This window comes from Rhincodon typus, chromosome 1, assembly GCF_021869965.1.
Source record: "Rhincodon typus isolate 14 chromosome 1, sRhiTyp1.1, whole genome shotgun sequence".
NCBI lineage: Eukaryota > Metazoa > Chordata > Chondrichthyes > Orectolobiformes > Rhincodontidae > Rhincodon > Rhincodon typus.
This window is the reverse complement of record NC_063332.1, coordinates 150801095-150818993: the sequence shown is the minus strand read 5'-3', so window position 1 is coordinate 150818993 and position 17899 is coordinate 150801095. Positions and strand designations below refer to the sequence as shown.

Here is a 17899-nt window from a genome sequence, read left to right as displayed (position 1 = left end):
ATAGACTCAAATGTGGAGATTCAAGACCCAGTTATATTATTGGTTTTGCACAATGCAAACTTATTTTTGGTATGTACTCCTATTAATGTGGCAGAATTATATAAGAGTAATTTAGACATCCCTCCTCCTCCACCCCCCAAACGGAAAAGGGCCTATATAGAAACACTTAGCACATTTTGAAAGTAGTCCAGACAGACTATGATCTCTTAGATATCTTAGAAGTTTTTCTATGATTTTAATAATAGAGGAAAGGAGACTGATCAGCTTTCACACTTATCTAATTATAAAAATAATTAAATGTGCAAAACTCATTAGTTGCTGAATTCGACCTGTGTTCAAGGGGCAATAGCATAGTCATAACATTACTGGGCTAGTAATGCAGAGCCCCAGATGAATGCTCCAGAGTCATGAGTTCAGATCCCATCATTGCAGCTAGGAGAATTTAAAGACAGTTAATAAATCTGGAATAAAATTCTGATCGTATTAATAATCATAAAACTGCCAGATTGTCATAATGCCCATCTGGTTCATTAATAATGACTAGGGGGAAGAAATCTACTTCCTTACTCAAAGTGGCCTTTAAGTGATCTATAGAAACATAGTTGACTCTTACCTGCCCTTGGCCTAGTAAGCCATGCAGTTGTGGGCAGTTCACCACCACCTACTCGGGGACAGTCGGGGAAAGTGCATTCATGCTGGTGTTGCCTACAACACTCTTATCTCAAGAACAATTTTTACATAAAATGGTGTGTGGTCGATGACAGAACTCTAAGCTGTCCACCATGAATACAAGTTGTAGTATAACCACAATCATGTAGTTTTGCTCAGTGTTCAATGAAACTATTGAACCTTTCTTCAGCTTTTCTAAGAGAAACTTTAAGAAAATCTGTCAAAGGACGTGGTGGCATAGTGATTATGTGACTTTACTTGTAATCCAGGACCCCAGATAATTGATATTCTTGGCACACCTTGGCAGATGGTGAAATTTTGAATTCAGTGAAAATCTGGAATAAAAAAAATTAGCATAATGTCAACCAGGGGAGGCGATGGCCTAGTGGTATTATTGCTGGACTGTTAACCCAGAGATCCAGATAATGCCTGGGGTCCCTGGTTCAAATCCCACTATGGCAGATAGTGGAATTTGAATTCAATAAATATCTGGAATTTAAGAATTTAATGATGACTGTGAATCCAGTGTCGATTGTCAGAAAAACCCATCTGGTTCATTAATGCCCTTTAGGGAAGGAAACTGCCATCCTTACCTGGTCCAGCCTACATGTGACTCCAGACCCACAGCAATGTGGTTGACTCTGAACTGCCCTCTGGGCAATTAGGGATGGGCAAAAAATCTTCACTAGCCAGCAACGCCCTCATCCCATGAATGAATAAACAAAATGTAACCACTTTCAATGGTGGAAAAATCCATTGGTTCAGTAATGTCCTTTAGGAAATGAAATCTGCCATCTTTAATTGGTCTGACCTAAATGTGAATAAACAATAAATGCTAGCGCAGCCAGCATGCTCACATCCCTTGAATGAATAAAAATTCTGTAAAAATAACAAATAGCTTTTTTATTAAATACTACTTTGTGTGGAAGGCATACTTCAAAAGTTAATTTCTTTTAATGTTTGTTTTCAAAATTCCTTCAGTTTCAGAAGGTCTGTTTTATCATTGAATCTAAATGGGGCTCGTTCTTTGATGCGAAAGCTGCAACTTCTCTTTGCCTTTCTGGCTCACACTCAGGTACTATTTTTTTAAAGAAAAAACTGCTCCTTTGGTAACTTTCAATGTGATGTGTAAACTTTCAGTTTTTTTAAATCAGTGATTGGTATTGTAGAAACTTTTGTGGTGTGAGTTCTTCGTTTTTGGATGGTAGATTGAGAAATGGTTTTTAAAATTTTTGTAGTATTAGCAAAGTCTTTGCCACTAAGATTGAACTTGGAAGGAGATCTTGTGATACAGTTGTAGTGTCCCAATCTCTAGATCAGAATCTATGGGACCTGACCCTGTGCCAAGACAGGTTTGGCCATTGAAAGTGCACTTGTAATTTGGGCAAGCAGGTATATTAGACTAATTCCAGAATGCCTGATGGCAGACATTAAAAGTGGAAGACATCTGGTCAGCCATCCTGCAGAAAATAATGGCAAACCACTGCACATGCAGCTAGATATAGTTGCGTTCTTAACATCAGAAAACTGTGATACTTAACATGATAATACATAGTGTGATTTAGAAGGGTTGAGGCATTTGCTCCTAAATCAAAAGTTTGATTCAATTTAGATTGTTAAATTTAGATATTAAGTTATTTATTTGATGCCAACTTTTTAAATATGTTTGCAAAATTTCCAGTGATGTTTCCAGAAAAATGTTTGACACTAAATGTTAAGAAAATTGACATTTTCAAATTGTGATGGAGTTTATGCATTCTTAAAGTGTATTTGCAGATTTATCTATGGTTTGTCTCATTAGAAAGAACAGAAATATTACAAAAATAGCAACATTTCTGGATGTTTAGTTTTCCACTTATTTCAGTCGATGTGAAATAATTCAGTGCAGTTTCCATTCTTATGCCAACAGAGAGCAGCGTATGCTCCACAGAGCTTCTTTGAAGAATCAAGACCACCATGGTTCACCCCTGGATCCCAACAAGACTGTTCTGAGTACCTCCGGTTCCTCCTGGATAGGTAAACACTGTTCTTAGACACTGCATCCTACCTCCCCCAGGATTATAAACCCACCAGCAAACATCAAGCCATTGTTTCCAGGACTGTCACTGACCTCACCTCTTCAAGAACTTTTCTCCACAGGTCCCCACCTAGTAGTCCCCCAACCTCTAGTCCCCTAACCTATCTCCTTTCCAAAATCCATAACTTGGCTGTGCTGGTGCACCTACCCTTTTCAGCCTACAACAGCTCCGCTGAGATTATTTCTTCCTATCTTGATCTTTTTATTTTCCTTCTGTGATCCTTCTGATGCTCTATATCCTGTCAACAATTTGCAGTTTCCTGAACTGCCTTCTCTTCACTATAAATGGTCAATCTTTCAACACCTCCTTCTCCCACCAGGAGACCCAAACAATCCCAATCTACCACCACTTTCTTTCACCTGGCTGAGCTTGTTCTCTCAATTAACAGTTTCTCCTTTAACTTGTCTCATTCCTCCAAGTAAAAAGTGTAGCTATGGCTACCACATGGCTCCTAGTTCTAGCTGTCTTTTTATGTTCTATGTTCCAGTCCCAGTCAGTCAGGGTCTTCCCAACTCGATGACTGTATTAATGCCACTTCCTGCTCTCACCTAGAATTGGAAACATTAATCAATTTTGCTAGCAATTTCCACCCTTCTCTCATGTTCTATCTCTGACACTTTCCTTCTTTTTTCTCGACTACTCTGATTCCACTTCTGGGAGTAGGCTGTTAAATATTCATTATAAGCTCACCAACTCGCAGACCCACCTTTGCTAACACTTGCTCACACCATGTTTCCTATAAGGACTCCATTTTATCCTTCACTGTCGTTGATTGGGCCATCAACCATGGCAGCCTGACTTTCGATATTTCTGCTTTTGTGCCTTCCCTCCTGGAATCATGATAGGATTCCCATTGTCCACGTTTTCCACGCCACATGCAAAGGGTCGTCCCCTGCCATTTCTGTCACCTTCAGTGTGAAGGCACTACTGAATACATCTTCCCAATCTGTCCCCTGAGAGCATTCCCTCAGCAACACCCTGGTGTATTCATCTCTCATTTCCAACACTGTCTCCTTTCCAGGGCACTTCCTATGCAGTCACAGAAAGTGTAGTACCTGCATTTTTACCTTCTGTCTCCACACTGTCCAAGGCTCTAAACATTCCTCCTAGGTGACACAATGATTAACTCGCACTTCTTTCAATTTAGTATACTTTTTTCTTTGGGTTAGCACTATGGCCTCCTCTATTTTAGGTCAAAGATCAGTGTTCCATCACACCAACTTGACTTGAACCTTTTAATTGATTGAAACTCAGTGACAGGACAGAGATTAACCATTGTTAGAGGGTAGTCAGCCACCACCTAACCTTTATACTCGCTGTTGATTATAGTTTGTCCAGTTAAACTTCTAGTCACTAGTTATTGCTTTCCACTCCTCAATTGTGAAGATATGGGGATAGTGTTTGACGATTGGTGCCATTGTAGATTAGGTTGGCCCTTTCTTTTGTGGGAGATGGTCATTGCCTGGAAAGTCCCATCCCTAATTGCACCAAGAAGAAGAAGGTGAGCTATCTTGATCTATTTTCAGTCATGTGGCATTTATCATCCCATGCCTTGAAGGTTGGTCAGGTCTTACTGTAGCCATTGTTTAGAAGTTGCGAAAGTCACTGAACATGAATCAATCATCAAACAAACTTCCCCATTTCTGATCTTGTGATTAGTGGAAGTTTATTGATAAAACAGCTGAAAAAGATTGCGCCTAGGACGCTACCCTGAGAAACCCATGTAGCAAGAGCAGAATGGGGACCAAAATGATTGACCTCCAAAGACTGCAACCATCTCCTTTTGTATGGACAGTGTCACATCTTTCAGTCAGTTGACATGGGTTGCTTCATTATTGGAAGAGTTGTGAATGCTGAACATTGAATTAATTAGTGTTCAGTCAATAAGCTTGATCATCAACTGCTTCATTTCCTCCATTTTAAACTGGTTGGATCAGGCTGTTCTTACATCTGTCTGTCAAGAATTAACCTCCGTACATAACAGTACTTAACTTCACAAGAGCCTTTAAACAAAAGAGTTAGCCGTACATCTTACTTGCATAGATTAGATGTTTATTTTGAATTTCTTAAACAGATTTAATTTTCTGAACAGTTTGTTGAGGGAAAAAGAACAAATCAGCCAGCATTTGAATAGCACATTTCACAACCTGATCACATCCCAAGTTTTTTGCAGCTCTGAAATTATTTTTGAAATGTAACCACTGTTAAAGGGCAGCTAATTTGCTAGCTATCATAAACATCATTGATTGGTATGTGACCAGATCACTGATGGATAACCATTTGATTTGGACATTGAGAATGTTCCCCTGTGCTTGTTCAGGTAATGTCATGGGATCTTTTATGTCCATTTGAGAAGGCAGATATGAGATCTCAACCTAATGCAAAACACAAAACACCTGAGATTGCAATGCTCCCTCAATATATTTAAGGATCAGCTGAGTGTGCTAAGGTCATGCCAATTAGGCTTGAACCCATGAGCTTCTGGTTCAGTTATCAAGCATTGCACCAATTACCCGACTTATATGATTCTGATACCTGTATGTGATATTAAGTCCAGCTATATCATCTGAGAGAAGTGGTGAATTATTGGCAAAGGATTGGAACCTTGACACAAGGTGAGATAACATTTTGTGTTTGCACCTTGATCATCAAGTACTGCTTTCCACAAACTAAGTTAATGTTGGGTGAATGTTTGATTATAAAGTGGTAAGCACATTATCTACAAGAATTGCTTTTATCTCTACATCTGGAAGGACAGGCATCAAAGTGAAATATTGTGGGTGTTTGGAAATGACAGTTGTTTGGAATCATAGATACAGAAGTGTGAACAGACGCATTTTTGAAAGGAAAAGTTAGGAGAGGCAATATAAACTGAATAGCACAACTTTAAAGCTCAAGGTTTTTTTTAGAAGATTTGTAGCTGGGGTTGTTGACTTGCTCACCGGGCTGGTAAGTTTGTTTGCAGACATTTCAGCACTATATTAGGTAACATCATCAGTGCGCCTCCAGTGAAGAGTCATTGTTCTGTCCTGCTTGTAATTTATGTGTCTCAGATTGCTGGGGTGGGTGGCATCACTTCCTGATTTGTTTCTAAGTGGTTGGTATGTGGGTACAACTCTACGTGTTTGTTAATGTAGTTGTGGTTTGAGTGCCAGGCCTCCAGGAATTCTCGTGCATGTCTTTGCTCGGCTTGTCCTAGGATGGCTACTGACAAGAATGCAGGATCCAACAACCACAACTAACAGAACCAACATTATTTACAAGATACCATGCAAAGACTGCCAAAAACTGGAAGGAAACTAACCATCGGGATTCACAAACACCAACTAGCTACGGAGAGACATGACCAACTATCACTCATTTCAATAGACATGGACAAAGAGGGACACCAATTCGACTAGGACAACATAGCCATCCCAGGACAAGCCAAGCAAAGACACACAAGAATTCCTGAAGCTCTGGCACTCAAACCGGAACTCCATTAACAAATATGTAGAGCTGTACCCCATATACCAACCACTAAAAAACAAATATGGAAGAGATGCCACCCACCCCAGCAAACTGAGACATGTAAATAACAAGCGGGTTAGAACACCGAGGCTTCACTGGAGGTGCACTGATGTTACCTAGCATGGTGACGAAACGTCTGCAAACAAACTTACCAGCTTGGCGAGCAAGTCAACAACTGCAACTTTAAAGCAGCTGCAGAGATTGAGAGACCAGGGTGTTCAGGCTTATAAATTTTGAAGGTAACAAGACTTCTTTTTTTACATCTGTTGGTAAAGACAAAAGTAGCCTTATTTTCTGTCTTCTTTAAAGGTAGTAACTGATTTATGCTTGTAATCTTGATAGGCTGGCTTGTGTTCAGTTGTGTAATAGTACATCTGCAGTCCATCAGGAAATCTATTTGGCTTTCTCAAAAAATTTGGGAGAAGAATGGGATATTCATGAACACCATCCCCTTCATGATAGTAATTTTAAAGACCTACAAACATTTCCTGTACTTAAGAACAACTTTTTGATTTGTGAACAGCCTCCAGAATGGAACCCTCTCACAATGTATGAACTGTCTGTATTTATAATTCTACCTATTTCAGAACAATTAAGTCTTTTTTTTAAAATTACTTACGTGGGACAATATCCCAGTTGAATCCTATAGTTATGGATGATAGCAGATGTGAGGCTTTCTTTTGGTCATTGTTCCCCTTTGACTTTTCTTTCAGAGTCCTCTTGCTCTTGAACATGTGAATCATTCATATTGATTTCATTCTTACTCTCATCACTTTCACCAGGGCTTTGGGAAAGATAGTTAATTTACCCACCCATATTTTAAATTACATTGTGGGAGAAATTAATGCAGCTTAAAAATAAAGTACTGCACTACAGTAGATTTATAGACTTATTTAGAATCGTGTTTAATAGAAAATTATATTGTAAATGTAAAAATTGTGCCCAGTAAATCACTCTTTGTTTCCTATCCTTCTCTGTCCAGGTTGCATGAAGAAGAAAAAACTTATAGAATTCTCCAGTGCAACTCCCCACAAAGCAGTAACAGTTCGACTCATGATTGCAAATCTCTGGAGAATTCACAGGAAGCATCACCTCTCACTGAAACAGCTCTGCCAAGATTTGAGGATGGGAAAACTCTAATAGAGAAGATGTTTGGAGGCAAACTCCAAACCACTATATGTTGCCTAAACTGTAAGAGCACCTCTCAGAAACAGGAGGCCTTCACTGATCTTTCTCTAGCCTTTCCACCATGCCTGGAAGATGTTATAGAGGCTGGATCCACCCAGTCATTTGCCTCAGCCGATTATGAAAGCACGATGCCTCAGTGTTGTACTGGAGTGGTTTCTGATGCACTTCACAGTGAGCCTCCTGAAATTCATAGTCTTCAAGTTGAAGAAATTGGACACAGATCAGAGATGGCTAGTGAAATGCTGCAAAAATTTCCAATGCAGCCCATTGCTTCCATAGATTCATGTGGCCTGCCCATGCCAGCTGATAAACTGATCACAGTTCACAGCAATAAATCCATTGAGCAGAATGACAAAACTAAGTCTGTCCCTCATCTAATAAATTATTTCTTGGCCCCTGAAATTCTAAATGGAGACAACAAGTATTACTGTGAAAAATGTGCCTCCTTGCAAAATGCACAGAAGATTATGCAGGTGGTTGATGAACCTGAATATCTCATTCTCACTCTTCTGAGATTTTCATATGATTCAAAGAGTCACATAAGACGCAAGATTCTAGATGATGTGGCACTTCCTCTTGTTTTACAGCTACCAGTTGAAAAAATGTCTTTAAAATCACCAGCACTCGGCCAATCCTTGCTGTCTGATTCAGCTGAAAACCTACCTAAGAAACTGAAGTCCTGTGGTTCAGTTGACTCAAGTGATTCACAGCCAGTATCTTATCTCCTCTCTTCTATTGTGGTGCATTCTGGAATGTCATCTGAGAGTGGGCACTATTACTGCTATGCGAGAAATACCAGTTCAGGATCGGTGGGTCAGTTATGTTATAAGGCTGACCTTGCAGGTCTGCCCTCTCAGGGTTGTGCAACAGATAATGATGAGTCCAACACTTCAGTTATTTGGCATGATCCAAATTGCAAAGAGTCATCAAAGGAGTGGTTTCTATTCAACGACAGCAGAGTGACTTTCACGTCCTTTCAATCTGTTCAGAACATCACCAGCAGGTTTCCTAAGGACACAGCCTATGTCTTGTTTTACAAAAAACAGGGTGCTAATTGTGGAATCTATCCAAGTGCAATAAATGGGCTGTGGGTAAACGGAGAGCCACCACTGCAGAAGGAACTCATGGATGCGATCACTAAGGATAACAAACTTTATCTACAGGTATTTTTCTGGTACATTTTTGGACTCTTTGAGATGTGAGAAAAGGGAATACTTAATGCACCCAAAATTGCCAGCAAGCACTTTCTGGATGAAACTTCTCTATGCAATTTTGAAATCAGGAGGTATTGAAATGATTAGGCACTTTAGTTTTATTGGTTTATCTAAAAATGCATGAAATCACGCAACTCCAAAACATAAATAACATTTCCAAAATCAGATGCAACAAAAACAATGAATTTGAAGTGTTCAGAAAATCAGTGTATAAGGAGTTATCATCGAAAGAACACCTCCCCTTTCCTTTTATATCTACTGTAGTAAACCAGTATACCAACGAAAGTTTAATAAGTCAATGAGTAAGTGAAAACCAAGTGAAAAGCATTGTTATGCTGCACATGTTATACTGTAGCCATTGAAAGGTTGGTTTTCACAGGCCAAAATAGATAACGTGCAAATCCGTACAATTGCTAAGCAAAGTTCTCATCCCATTGATCACAGCTGAATAAAAGTTCAGTTCCAGAAGTAGCTCTAAATTTCTAAGTTCTGCTGTGAACCATTGATAAAATTCCAAGTATATCATACAGCTGTTAAATTTTCCTACTCCCTCAACCCCTTCAGCAGTCACTCAGTATACTCCCCTAAATGAACCATACAGATAAAGGTTGAAAATCTGAATGAAAAAAAATTTTTTTTTTTCTGAAGATGGGTCTAGACCCGAAAGGTCAGCTTTCCTGCTCCTCTGATGCTGCCTGGGCTGCTGTGTTCATCCAGCTCTACACCTTGTTATCTCAGATTCTCCAGCGTCGGCAGTTCCTACTATCTCTTGAAAATTTGAATGTTGGTCTGTGTTGTTGTCACCTGTCGTGAAGATAGACAAAGCACAGTTGCCTTCAATTGAGTTGGTGGGTGGGGGGAGGCTAATCAAGTTTCTGACTGCCACCCAGCAGCCACTTCTGAAGTCTGGATACTAGACGAGCACAAAATCATAACATCCTCCACAATCAAAAGTCTGCCATCTCACAAATCAATAAAAGCTACTTGGGAACAATATGGGAGGGTGATTGTCATTGATGGAACTGCACTCTGCAAGGAGCTACTATGTTTAGAAAGCAGTAGCATTTCAACACATGACTGCAAGGGGTTAAATGTATGCAATAATTGACTGAGGGCAGGTGGTACATCATATTGGATTGTCAACTTCCAACACTAGAATGTTCAGAAAAAGTATTCTTTCTCTTCTTGCCTCTATCGAGTTTTTTGTTTTTTACCAAGTGATGCACGGAGACAGTGATTGGAGGCTAATTGCCCTCTCTCAAAGAGGGAAAAGAAATCAGCATGAATCTTTTGTGGACTTTCAAATGGTCAACTCAAGTGGCATCACTGAAGAATCTGTATGAACTACCCACTTGGCACTTCAGCCACTGAATGTGCATGGCCTGATATAAGTTGTTCATGTACTTTCAAAAAATTGAGAGAATGCATTGAACAGTAATTTTAAAATCACAAGGTTTTGAAACAATCAGGGACTTTAGCTTTACAGTTTTATCTAAAAATGCATGCAGTCATGCAACTCCAACTCCAAAACATAAATAACATTTCCAAAATCAGATGCAATAAAAAAAAGTTTGAAGTCTGCAGAAACTTGGTGCATTAGGAGTCCTGGAAACAGCTAGTATTGCCCATGTATTTTGCTCTTAGCGTTTCAAGAATGACTTTTGATGTTTACTATTCATAGAACCATGCACAGATTGTTGCTGCTTTGTCAGTAGAATTTTCCATTAAATTTGCCATCTCTTACAATGCAGTGTTTTTTACAGGGAATCTGGCATCTGTGAACAGGTAAAACAATGGAGTCTCTTCAACTAGTCAAATTGATGTATCCCCCCAAACCATGTAGAGTCCGAACCAGGAAGTAACAAATGAGAAATATAAAGTGCAATTAATTAACTCATCTGCATGAATTAGAATGTAGGTTGCAAAATAAAAATAAGGCTAAGGAAGGGTTTTAAAGGAGACATTAAGTTTAACAATCTGGAACACTAATTTTTTTGAGAGAACGAGATTATACTTTTGTGAAGTTAAATATTCAGGGCCAGAGATGCTGTTCAGAGTAATCATCACTTACTTTGTTGCTTAAAAACTAACTCCTAGGTGTACCAGCATCATCCCTAACTATTTTAGCCGTTTTGTGTGCAGAACTAATCAATATGTACTCTGTTTTGGCGCGGTTATTGGAATTCATTGCCAAATCAGTTGAAGTTTTCAACAGCATACCCTGTGAAGGAGGAAAGTATCTCATACAGCACCCTCTGGATTTCTGTTTTAACTGCCAGAATTTGCTATCAGATTTATCCTGTAATAACGATGAACATTGATAACATACTTGTTATAACAGCAAAATCAGGGCCACTGAGCTTTAGATCACAGTGCATATTGTAAACATTCATTTTATCCTCTCACATCAAACTAGCTTTCTTATATGTTTTACCATTTTGAGCATTTGTTGGTTTAGTGAATTGGATACAAATTGAAGCTAGGACACAGGGTGGTGGAGGAAAGTTGCTTATCAGACTGGAGGCCTGTGACCATTGGCGTGCCCAAGGCTCGGTGTTGGGTGCTCTGCTTTTCGTCATTTATATAAATGATTTGAATGTGAATATAGGAGGTATGGTTAGTACGATTGCAGATTACACCAAATTTAGTGGTGTAGTGAACAGAGTACAACAGGACCTTGATCAGATGGGCCAATGAGCTGAGGAGTGGCAGACGGAGTTTAATTTAGATAAATGTGAAGTGTTGCATTTTGGAAAGGCAAATCAGGGCAGGACTTTATACACTTAATGGTAGGGCCATGGGGAGTGTTGCCGAACAAAGAGATCTAGGGGTGCATGTCCATAGTTCCTTGAAAGTGAAGTTGCTGGTAGGCAGGGTGGTGAAGAAGGCATTTGGCACACTTGCCTTCACTGGTCAGTGCATTGAGCTATAGGAGTTAGGATGTCGTGTTGTGGCTGTACAGGACATTGGTGAGGGCACTTTTGGAAAAACATGTTCAATTCTGGTCTCCCTGCTATAGGAAACATGTAATCAAACTTGAAAGAGTTTAGAAAATAATTACGAGGATGTTGCCAGGGTTGGAGGTTTGAGCTATAGGGAGAGGCTGATTAGGCTGGGGCTTTTTTCCCTGGAATGTTGGAGGCTGAGGGGTGACCTTATACAGGGTCATGAGGGACAATGATAGGGTTAATAGCCAAGGTCTTTTTCCCAGTGTAGGGAAGTCCAAAACTAGAAGGCATTAGTTTAAGGTGAGAGGGGAAAAGATTTAAAAGGGACCTGAGGGACAACTTTCACGCGGAGGGTGGTGTGTATGGAATGAGCTGCCAGAGAAAGTGCTGGAGGTGGGTACAGTTACAAATTTAAAAGGCATCTTGATGGGTATGTGAACAGGAAGCATTTAAAGGGATATGCACCAAATGCTGGCAAAAGGGACTCGATTAATTTAGGATATCTGGTTGGCGTGGACAAGTTGAACCAAAGGATCTATTTCCATGCTGTAAAACTCTACGACTCTGTGGTTCATCTTTGTTTCCAGTGCTCCTCTGTGTGGATCCTGTGTACTAGTCTCTCTCACCTGCTTTCAATCACTTTCTGTTTCCTCCTTTTTTCACATTACATGTTTACTTATGTTCACTACTCCTGTAAATCTTTTTAGGATGCCCAATGTAAATTTAAGCTGTCCTGAACTGCTCGACAGCCTCTTTCAAAATACATTCAAATTGGTGCTAACTTTAAATATGTGTATTTCTTCAACTTCACAAAGCAGATTTCAGTAACTGATTCTGTAAAATGGACAGAAGTAAAATTTCCAACTCATAATAATTAAGTAGTGGGCCTTGAGGACCTTGTCTCCTTTATGAGCATATAGTATCCCTTGTTTTGTGATAGCTGTTACTTTGTTTGAGTCCAAGGATGTAATAAAAGGTTGGAGCCTTGCCTTGTGGGGTGTTGGAAGTTTACTGCTTCGCACTGGTCATCCCTCTAACCACTGTTTTGGAATGCTAGTTGGCAAAAACATTGATCTCTGTAATTATAGTTGTTAAAGTGCTGTTGGGGGAAAAACAGAAATTACTTTTTGTTTTCCTTCCCACAGGAACAAGAGCTAAATGCCCGTACCAGAGCACTGCAAGCATCCTCCACTACATGTTCATTTCGTCCACGCGGTTTTGATGACAGTGACCCACCAGGGAGTTGCGGCCCAAGTGGTGGCGGAGGAGGAAACGGTGGCTTTAATACTATTAGCCGGCTTGTCTTTTGAGACTCCTTCTACAAGGCCAACATTCTTTTCTCTCCCCTTCTTTCTGCTGTTGATTGGGGAATATATGTAACATGTTCATCAAGTCACTCTATGGGGCAGAATTTATTGATGAAGCATCAAGATGCTTCCAGCTGTTCTTTGTTTCACAGCCTATTTGGCATTTTGGAAAAAAAAGGCTTGTACTAATTCTATATCCTGGTTAATTCTTAAAATAGGGAAAAAAGACCCAAAAATATTAATGATTGCAATAGTTTTTAATGTTTGTAGGTTTCTTAACCTTACAGCTGAATCTCACCCTGATTATATTTGCATGTTTTTGTAAATAAGACATTCAGCATTGTAATGTGTATTTGTATAAAGGCTGTAAATACATTAAGTGAACTTTTCAAACCCATAACTAATCAAAACATGATTTTTAAATTGCCAGATGTCTATTATTGCATTTCATTGATGTTATTTTTAGTTGTGTAAACAACATCTTGCAATTTCAGGGAATAGTGTTTGTCACAGATTTGGTAGCCATTTTTGCTTTTTTTTTGAGTGAGTGTGTGTTTGTGCATGTGTGCCTTGAGCTCTGTTTTGACAAGGTACAATTAGGATCCAAGAATTTAAAAGTTATATTTTCAAACTTTTTTTTTGAAAATACACATCCTTGGCAGAGGGAGGAGAATTGCTTATATTTTTGTCATAGATGTAACTTAACATGTTAAATCTTGTTTCTGTTTTGAAATGTCGAAGAAACCCTGCCATCACTTGAAGAGATCTAAGGTTTATTGCACATGTATACTAAATATAAAATGCTAACAAAAGTGTTTGTCCCTATGTTTGCTCATGGCTAACACAATGATTTAACTACTGAATAATTCCAAACATGGTCAAACTTATGAATGTGTTGAGAATTGTTCTAGCATTGGGTGAACTACAGTGCTAACTAAGAACCTATTGTAAAACAATATTTATAAATATTTAAATGTATAGGAGATATGACTAAGGGAGAAAGAAAGAACTTACTGGAGAAATGTTGCCTGTTATTGAATAAGTTTTTCACTAAATTATTTATTTTTAATTTAGAAATGTACTGCTTATACATTAAGATGTTTCAAAAGATGTGAACACAATTTTAGTAACTATTTCCAACTTGACCTAGAGACTAGTAACAATCAGTGCTTGCTAAGTTTTCTCATATCAGTTTTCCTCCAGTTGGTATCAAGTTTCAATTACAAGCAACAAAACTATTCATTCTATTTTATATGCATTTTTGGCTTATTTTTAAAATAGCTTTTTAAGTTGTTTTCCTTTTTCCTTAGGTTTTTTTGTAAAATCTTTGTCTTAAAAATAATATGTGCAGTTTTTTGTTGAGCCCATTTTGTACCACAGGGCTTTGACAATAAAGCAAAACTGCTTGTTACAATTGTCTTTTGGCTTCATCATCCCAGTCTATTCCCATTGATAGATCTTTCTGACGGCTTACTGAATTTATCACATACTTTAAATGTGGATCTTCTGATTTTTGCAAAGTGCCAAATTAATGTGATACATGATTGTGACTTGATTTTACCTGCTAAGCAGATTTTATTTATCATTGATATAACTGAACAACAGCAGTGATACAGAAGTTTCACAGTGATTATTAAACTTTGAAAATAACTAGGAACTGTGACTCTTGGCAGAAGAGATACATTAAAAAGTGCCTTAAGGAAGGAATTGTGGGGTGTTGGAATTACAGAGCTGAGGACACAGGTAGCTTGTGTCATAGCTGCCATTGAGGGAGCAGTTAAAATTCAGGGTGCACAAGAAGCTAGAATTGGAGAAGTTCAGAAATCCAGAGTGTTAGTAGGATTTGGAGTGATTACAGAGACAGGGCGGAACAGGGATTTTGTCAGACCATTTCCACCAGGGCAACAAACATATGGGTGTTAGGTGAAAAGCATTTGGAGAGAGTTGAAATGTAGATAGTCAATTTTAGAATAATCACAGGATGGGAGTTCAGTCAAGAGAGCATTGGACCAGAAAGTAAGGGAGACTTTGTTCAGGATTTCAGTATCAGATGAGCTGAAACAAATCATGTTACGGAGGTGAAGATAAGTTTTAATAAATTGCTCTTTATAACTGAGGAGAGATGAAAAATTTAGAGAAATATGATTTTAAATTGAAATCAAATGAACATTAAAATAATCATGTTTAGAACAAGGAATAAATATTGATTAATAAGAATAATCCATGAGAGTAATAGATAGACATTTTTTTGGTGGGGTAGTGTTGAAAATTGCTCCCAACACGTGCTATCATTGTGTGCATTTTCCAGAAACACTAGGGGGAGCCACCTACCCACAATCAATTATTAAACCAAAGGATGGGAAGATGTCTTTTCAAAGCAACTTGTCTCAACTTACTACTTCATGGAAGATGACAGCAGTGTAATTAAAGTAAAATACTACATCAACCACAATTGTGTCACAAATTACTAACATTGAACAATTATTATAATTTAAAATAAGGAACAATTATAGTAGTCTGTGAATTTTAACATATGCACGGCCTACAATTGGGCATGGAAACTTTAGTTGAGGAAATTCTTAATGGTTTGATGATGGGATATTCTGACCAGATGACACATACTCACATCATAGCTAATATAATTTTTATGCAAATATGTTTTAAAGGATTAGTCCCTGTAGTTAAGTGATTTTTCTCATTATGAAATTGTGTGCCAAATTCCAAGAGCAAGGAACACATCTGGGAGCAGGTGAGAGGGCAAACCAACGGCATAGAAGGGAAGAGTTTGAATATGGAGAGATTAGAAGAGGAGAAGCCTGAGATGGGAGGAACAGTGATGCCACAAGTAGCCAATAGCTGCTGAAATTAGTATTTGTGGTCATGCTCAGATTTCCCTTGTAACCAGAAGTATTACTGTAGAATATTTTAATGACGGTTTATACAACTGCCAATTAGCTTATCTGTAACCTGTCATAACCCAAAACTCACTGATCTTCACACTGAACCCATTGCCAGAATCTCCCCAGCTTGTACTAAGCACAAACAGGCTCTGGGCTGAATCTTTAAGTCTAGGCTGGGGCGAACACAGATGGATAGGTGTGGAATATAACCTTCCAGCAACATACCAGATCCATGGCTCCTTCCTGTGTCCAGCAGAGACCAGGACAATGTGTGGATAAGGGGCAAAACAGGGATAGCTTCCAAAGAGTAGAGGCCACAAATTCTCAGGGAAGTAAATCTTGAAAATTTTAAAAATTCACTACCTACATATGTAAGGGCACACAAGGAGAACCAAAAGGATTCAAACACTAGTCAAGCAGCCAAGGTGCTTGATGATTATGAACTTCTTCTGTAAGACCATAAGTGAGAAGAGCAGAATTAGGCCATTGGGCCCAATGAGTCTGCTTCAGAATTCAATTCTGGCTGATGTTTTTCAACACCATTCTGCTGCCTTCTCCCCGTAATCTGCTTAACAATCAAAAACCTATCTATCTTTGCCTTTGTACATTCAAAGGGATAACCTATAATCCAATTAAATGAAGCAGAGAGATAATCACAAAAAATTAAAAATAAAGGTGGTGCTGGAGACAAACTAAATGACTAGAATAACATGATAGGTATAAGAGTCACTTGCCGAGGGTCTAACCAAAGTAACAAGTAATCCAAAACTGTATAAACTAATTAAGATAGAGAGACCTTAACAATTTATCCAGGTAATGGGGACAAAACAGAACAGTAAGGAAGGTTTTACAGATATAAAACAGTGTGGTGGGGTCATACGTAGTGCCACATGACCCCAACATCACGGTTGAGGTCATCTTCATGCGTATGGACCCATGGAGACGGCGTCAACTGTGATATTGAGTTCGTGTCACACTACATGTGACCCCACCACACTTCTGTATCTGTAAAACCTTTATTACTGTCCTGTTTTGTCCCCATCACCTGGATAAATTGTTAAGGTCTCTCTATCTTAATTAGTTTATACAGTTTTGGATTACTTATTACTTTGGTTAGACCCTTGGCATGTGACTCTTATACCTATCATGTTATTCCAGTCATTTAGTTTGTCTCCAACACCACCTTATTTTTGTTCTTTTGTAATTATCTCTCTGCCTCATTTCATCGGATTATAGGTCATCCCTTCACTTGTTATTCAGCTGTTGACACTTTACTGACTTTAGTTATCTGCAGAGACTTATTATTAGACACTCCATTCACGCCAGTTGTATGATCTTTTGATCTCTCTGCCCTTGATCTCTGCCTTTAAATTCTGTGTCTGTGTACTCTTCTCTCTCACCGCCTGACGAAGGGGCTGCGCTCTGAAAGCTTGTGATTTCAAATAAACCTGTTGAACTATAACCTGGTGTCATGTGACTTCTGACTTTGTCCACCCCAGTCCAACACCGACATCTCCATATCTTAAATACATTCAATGACTTGACCTCCACAGCCCTGTTGGGGCAATGAGTTCCACAGATCAAACACCCTCTAGCTTAATAAATTCCTCCTCATCTCAGTTCTAAAGGGATGTCCCTTCATTCTGAGGCTGTGCTGTTGGGTCCTAGTCTCTCTTACTGGTGGAAACATCATCTCCGCATTTACTTTACCCAGGCCTGTAAGTTTCAATCAGCTCCCCATCGCCCTCATCTTTCAAAACTCCATCGAATGCAGATGCAGAGTCCTCAACCGCTCTTCATAATGACAAGCTCTTCAACCCAGGGATCATTCTTGTAAACTTCCTCTGGACCCCTTCAATGCCAGTACATCCTTCCTTAGATACAGGGCTCAAAACTGCTCACAATATTCCAAATGCAGTCTCACCAGGGCGTTATACAGCCTCGGAAATACATATCTGCCCTTGTATTCTAGCCCTCCTGGAATGAATACTAACACTGTATTTGCCTTCCTAACTACTAACTGAACATGCATGACAACCTTAAGAGAATCCTGAACAAGGGTTCCCAAGGCCTTTTGTGCTTCAG

At 39.0% G+C, this 17899-nt stretch overlaps 1 protein-coding gene across 1 annotated transcript in view; it reads left to right on the top strand.

Moving 5' to 3' along the window:
• Window positions 1–16427, top strand: part of usp38 (ubiquitin specific peptidase 38) — a 36677-nt gene extending 20250 nt beyond the window's left edge. Inside the window, exons 8-11 of the mRNA XM_020524913.2 lie at window positions 1651–1744; window positions 2579–2685; window positions 7240–8608; window positions 12753–16427. Of these exons, the coding sequence (XP_020380502.1) occupies window positions 1651–1744; window positions 2579–2685; window positions 7240–8608; window positions 12753–12917 (1735 nt within the window). The 3' untranslated portion in view covers window positions 12918–16427. The remainder of the gene's footprint in view (window positions 1–1650; window positions 1745–2578; window positions 2686–7239; window positions 8609–12752) is intronic.
• The last annotated feature ends 1472 nt before the right edge of the window (window positions 16428–17899 follow it).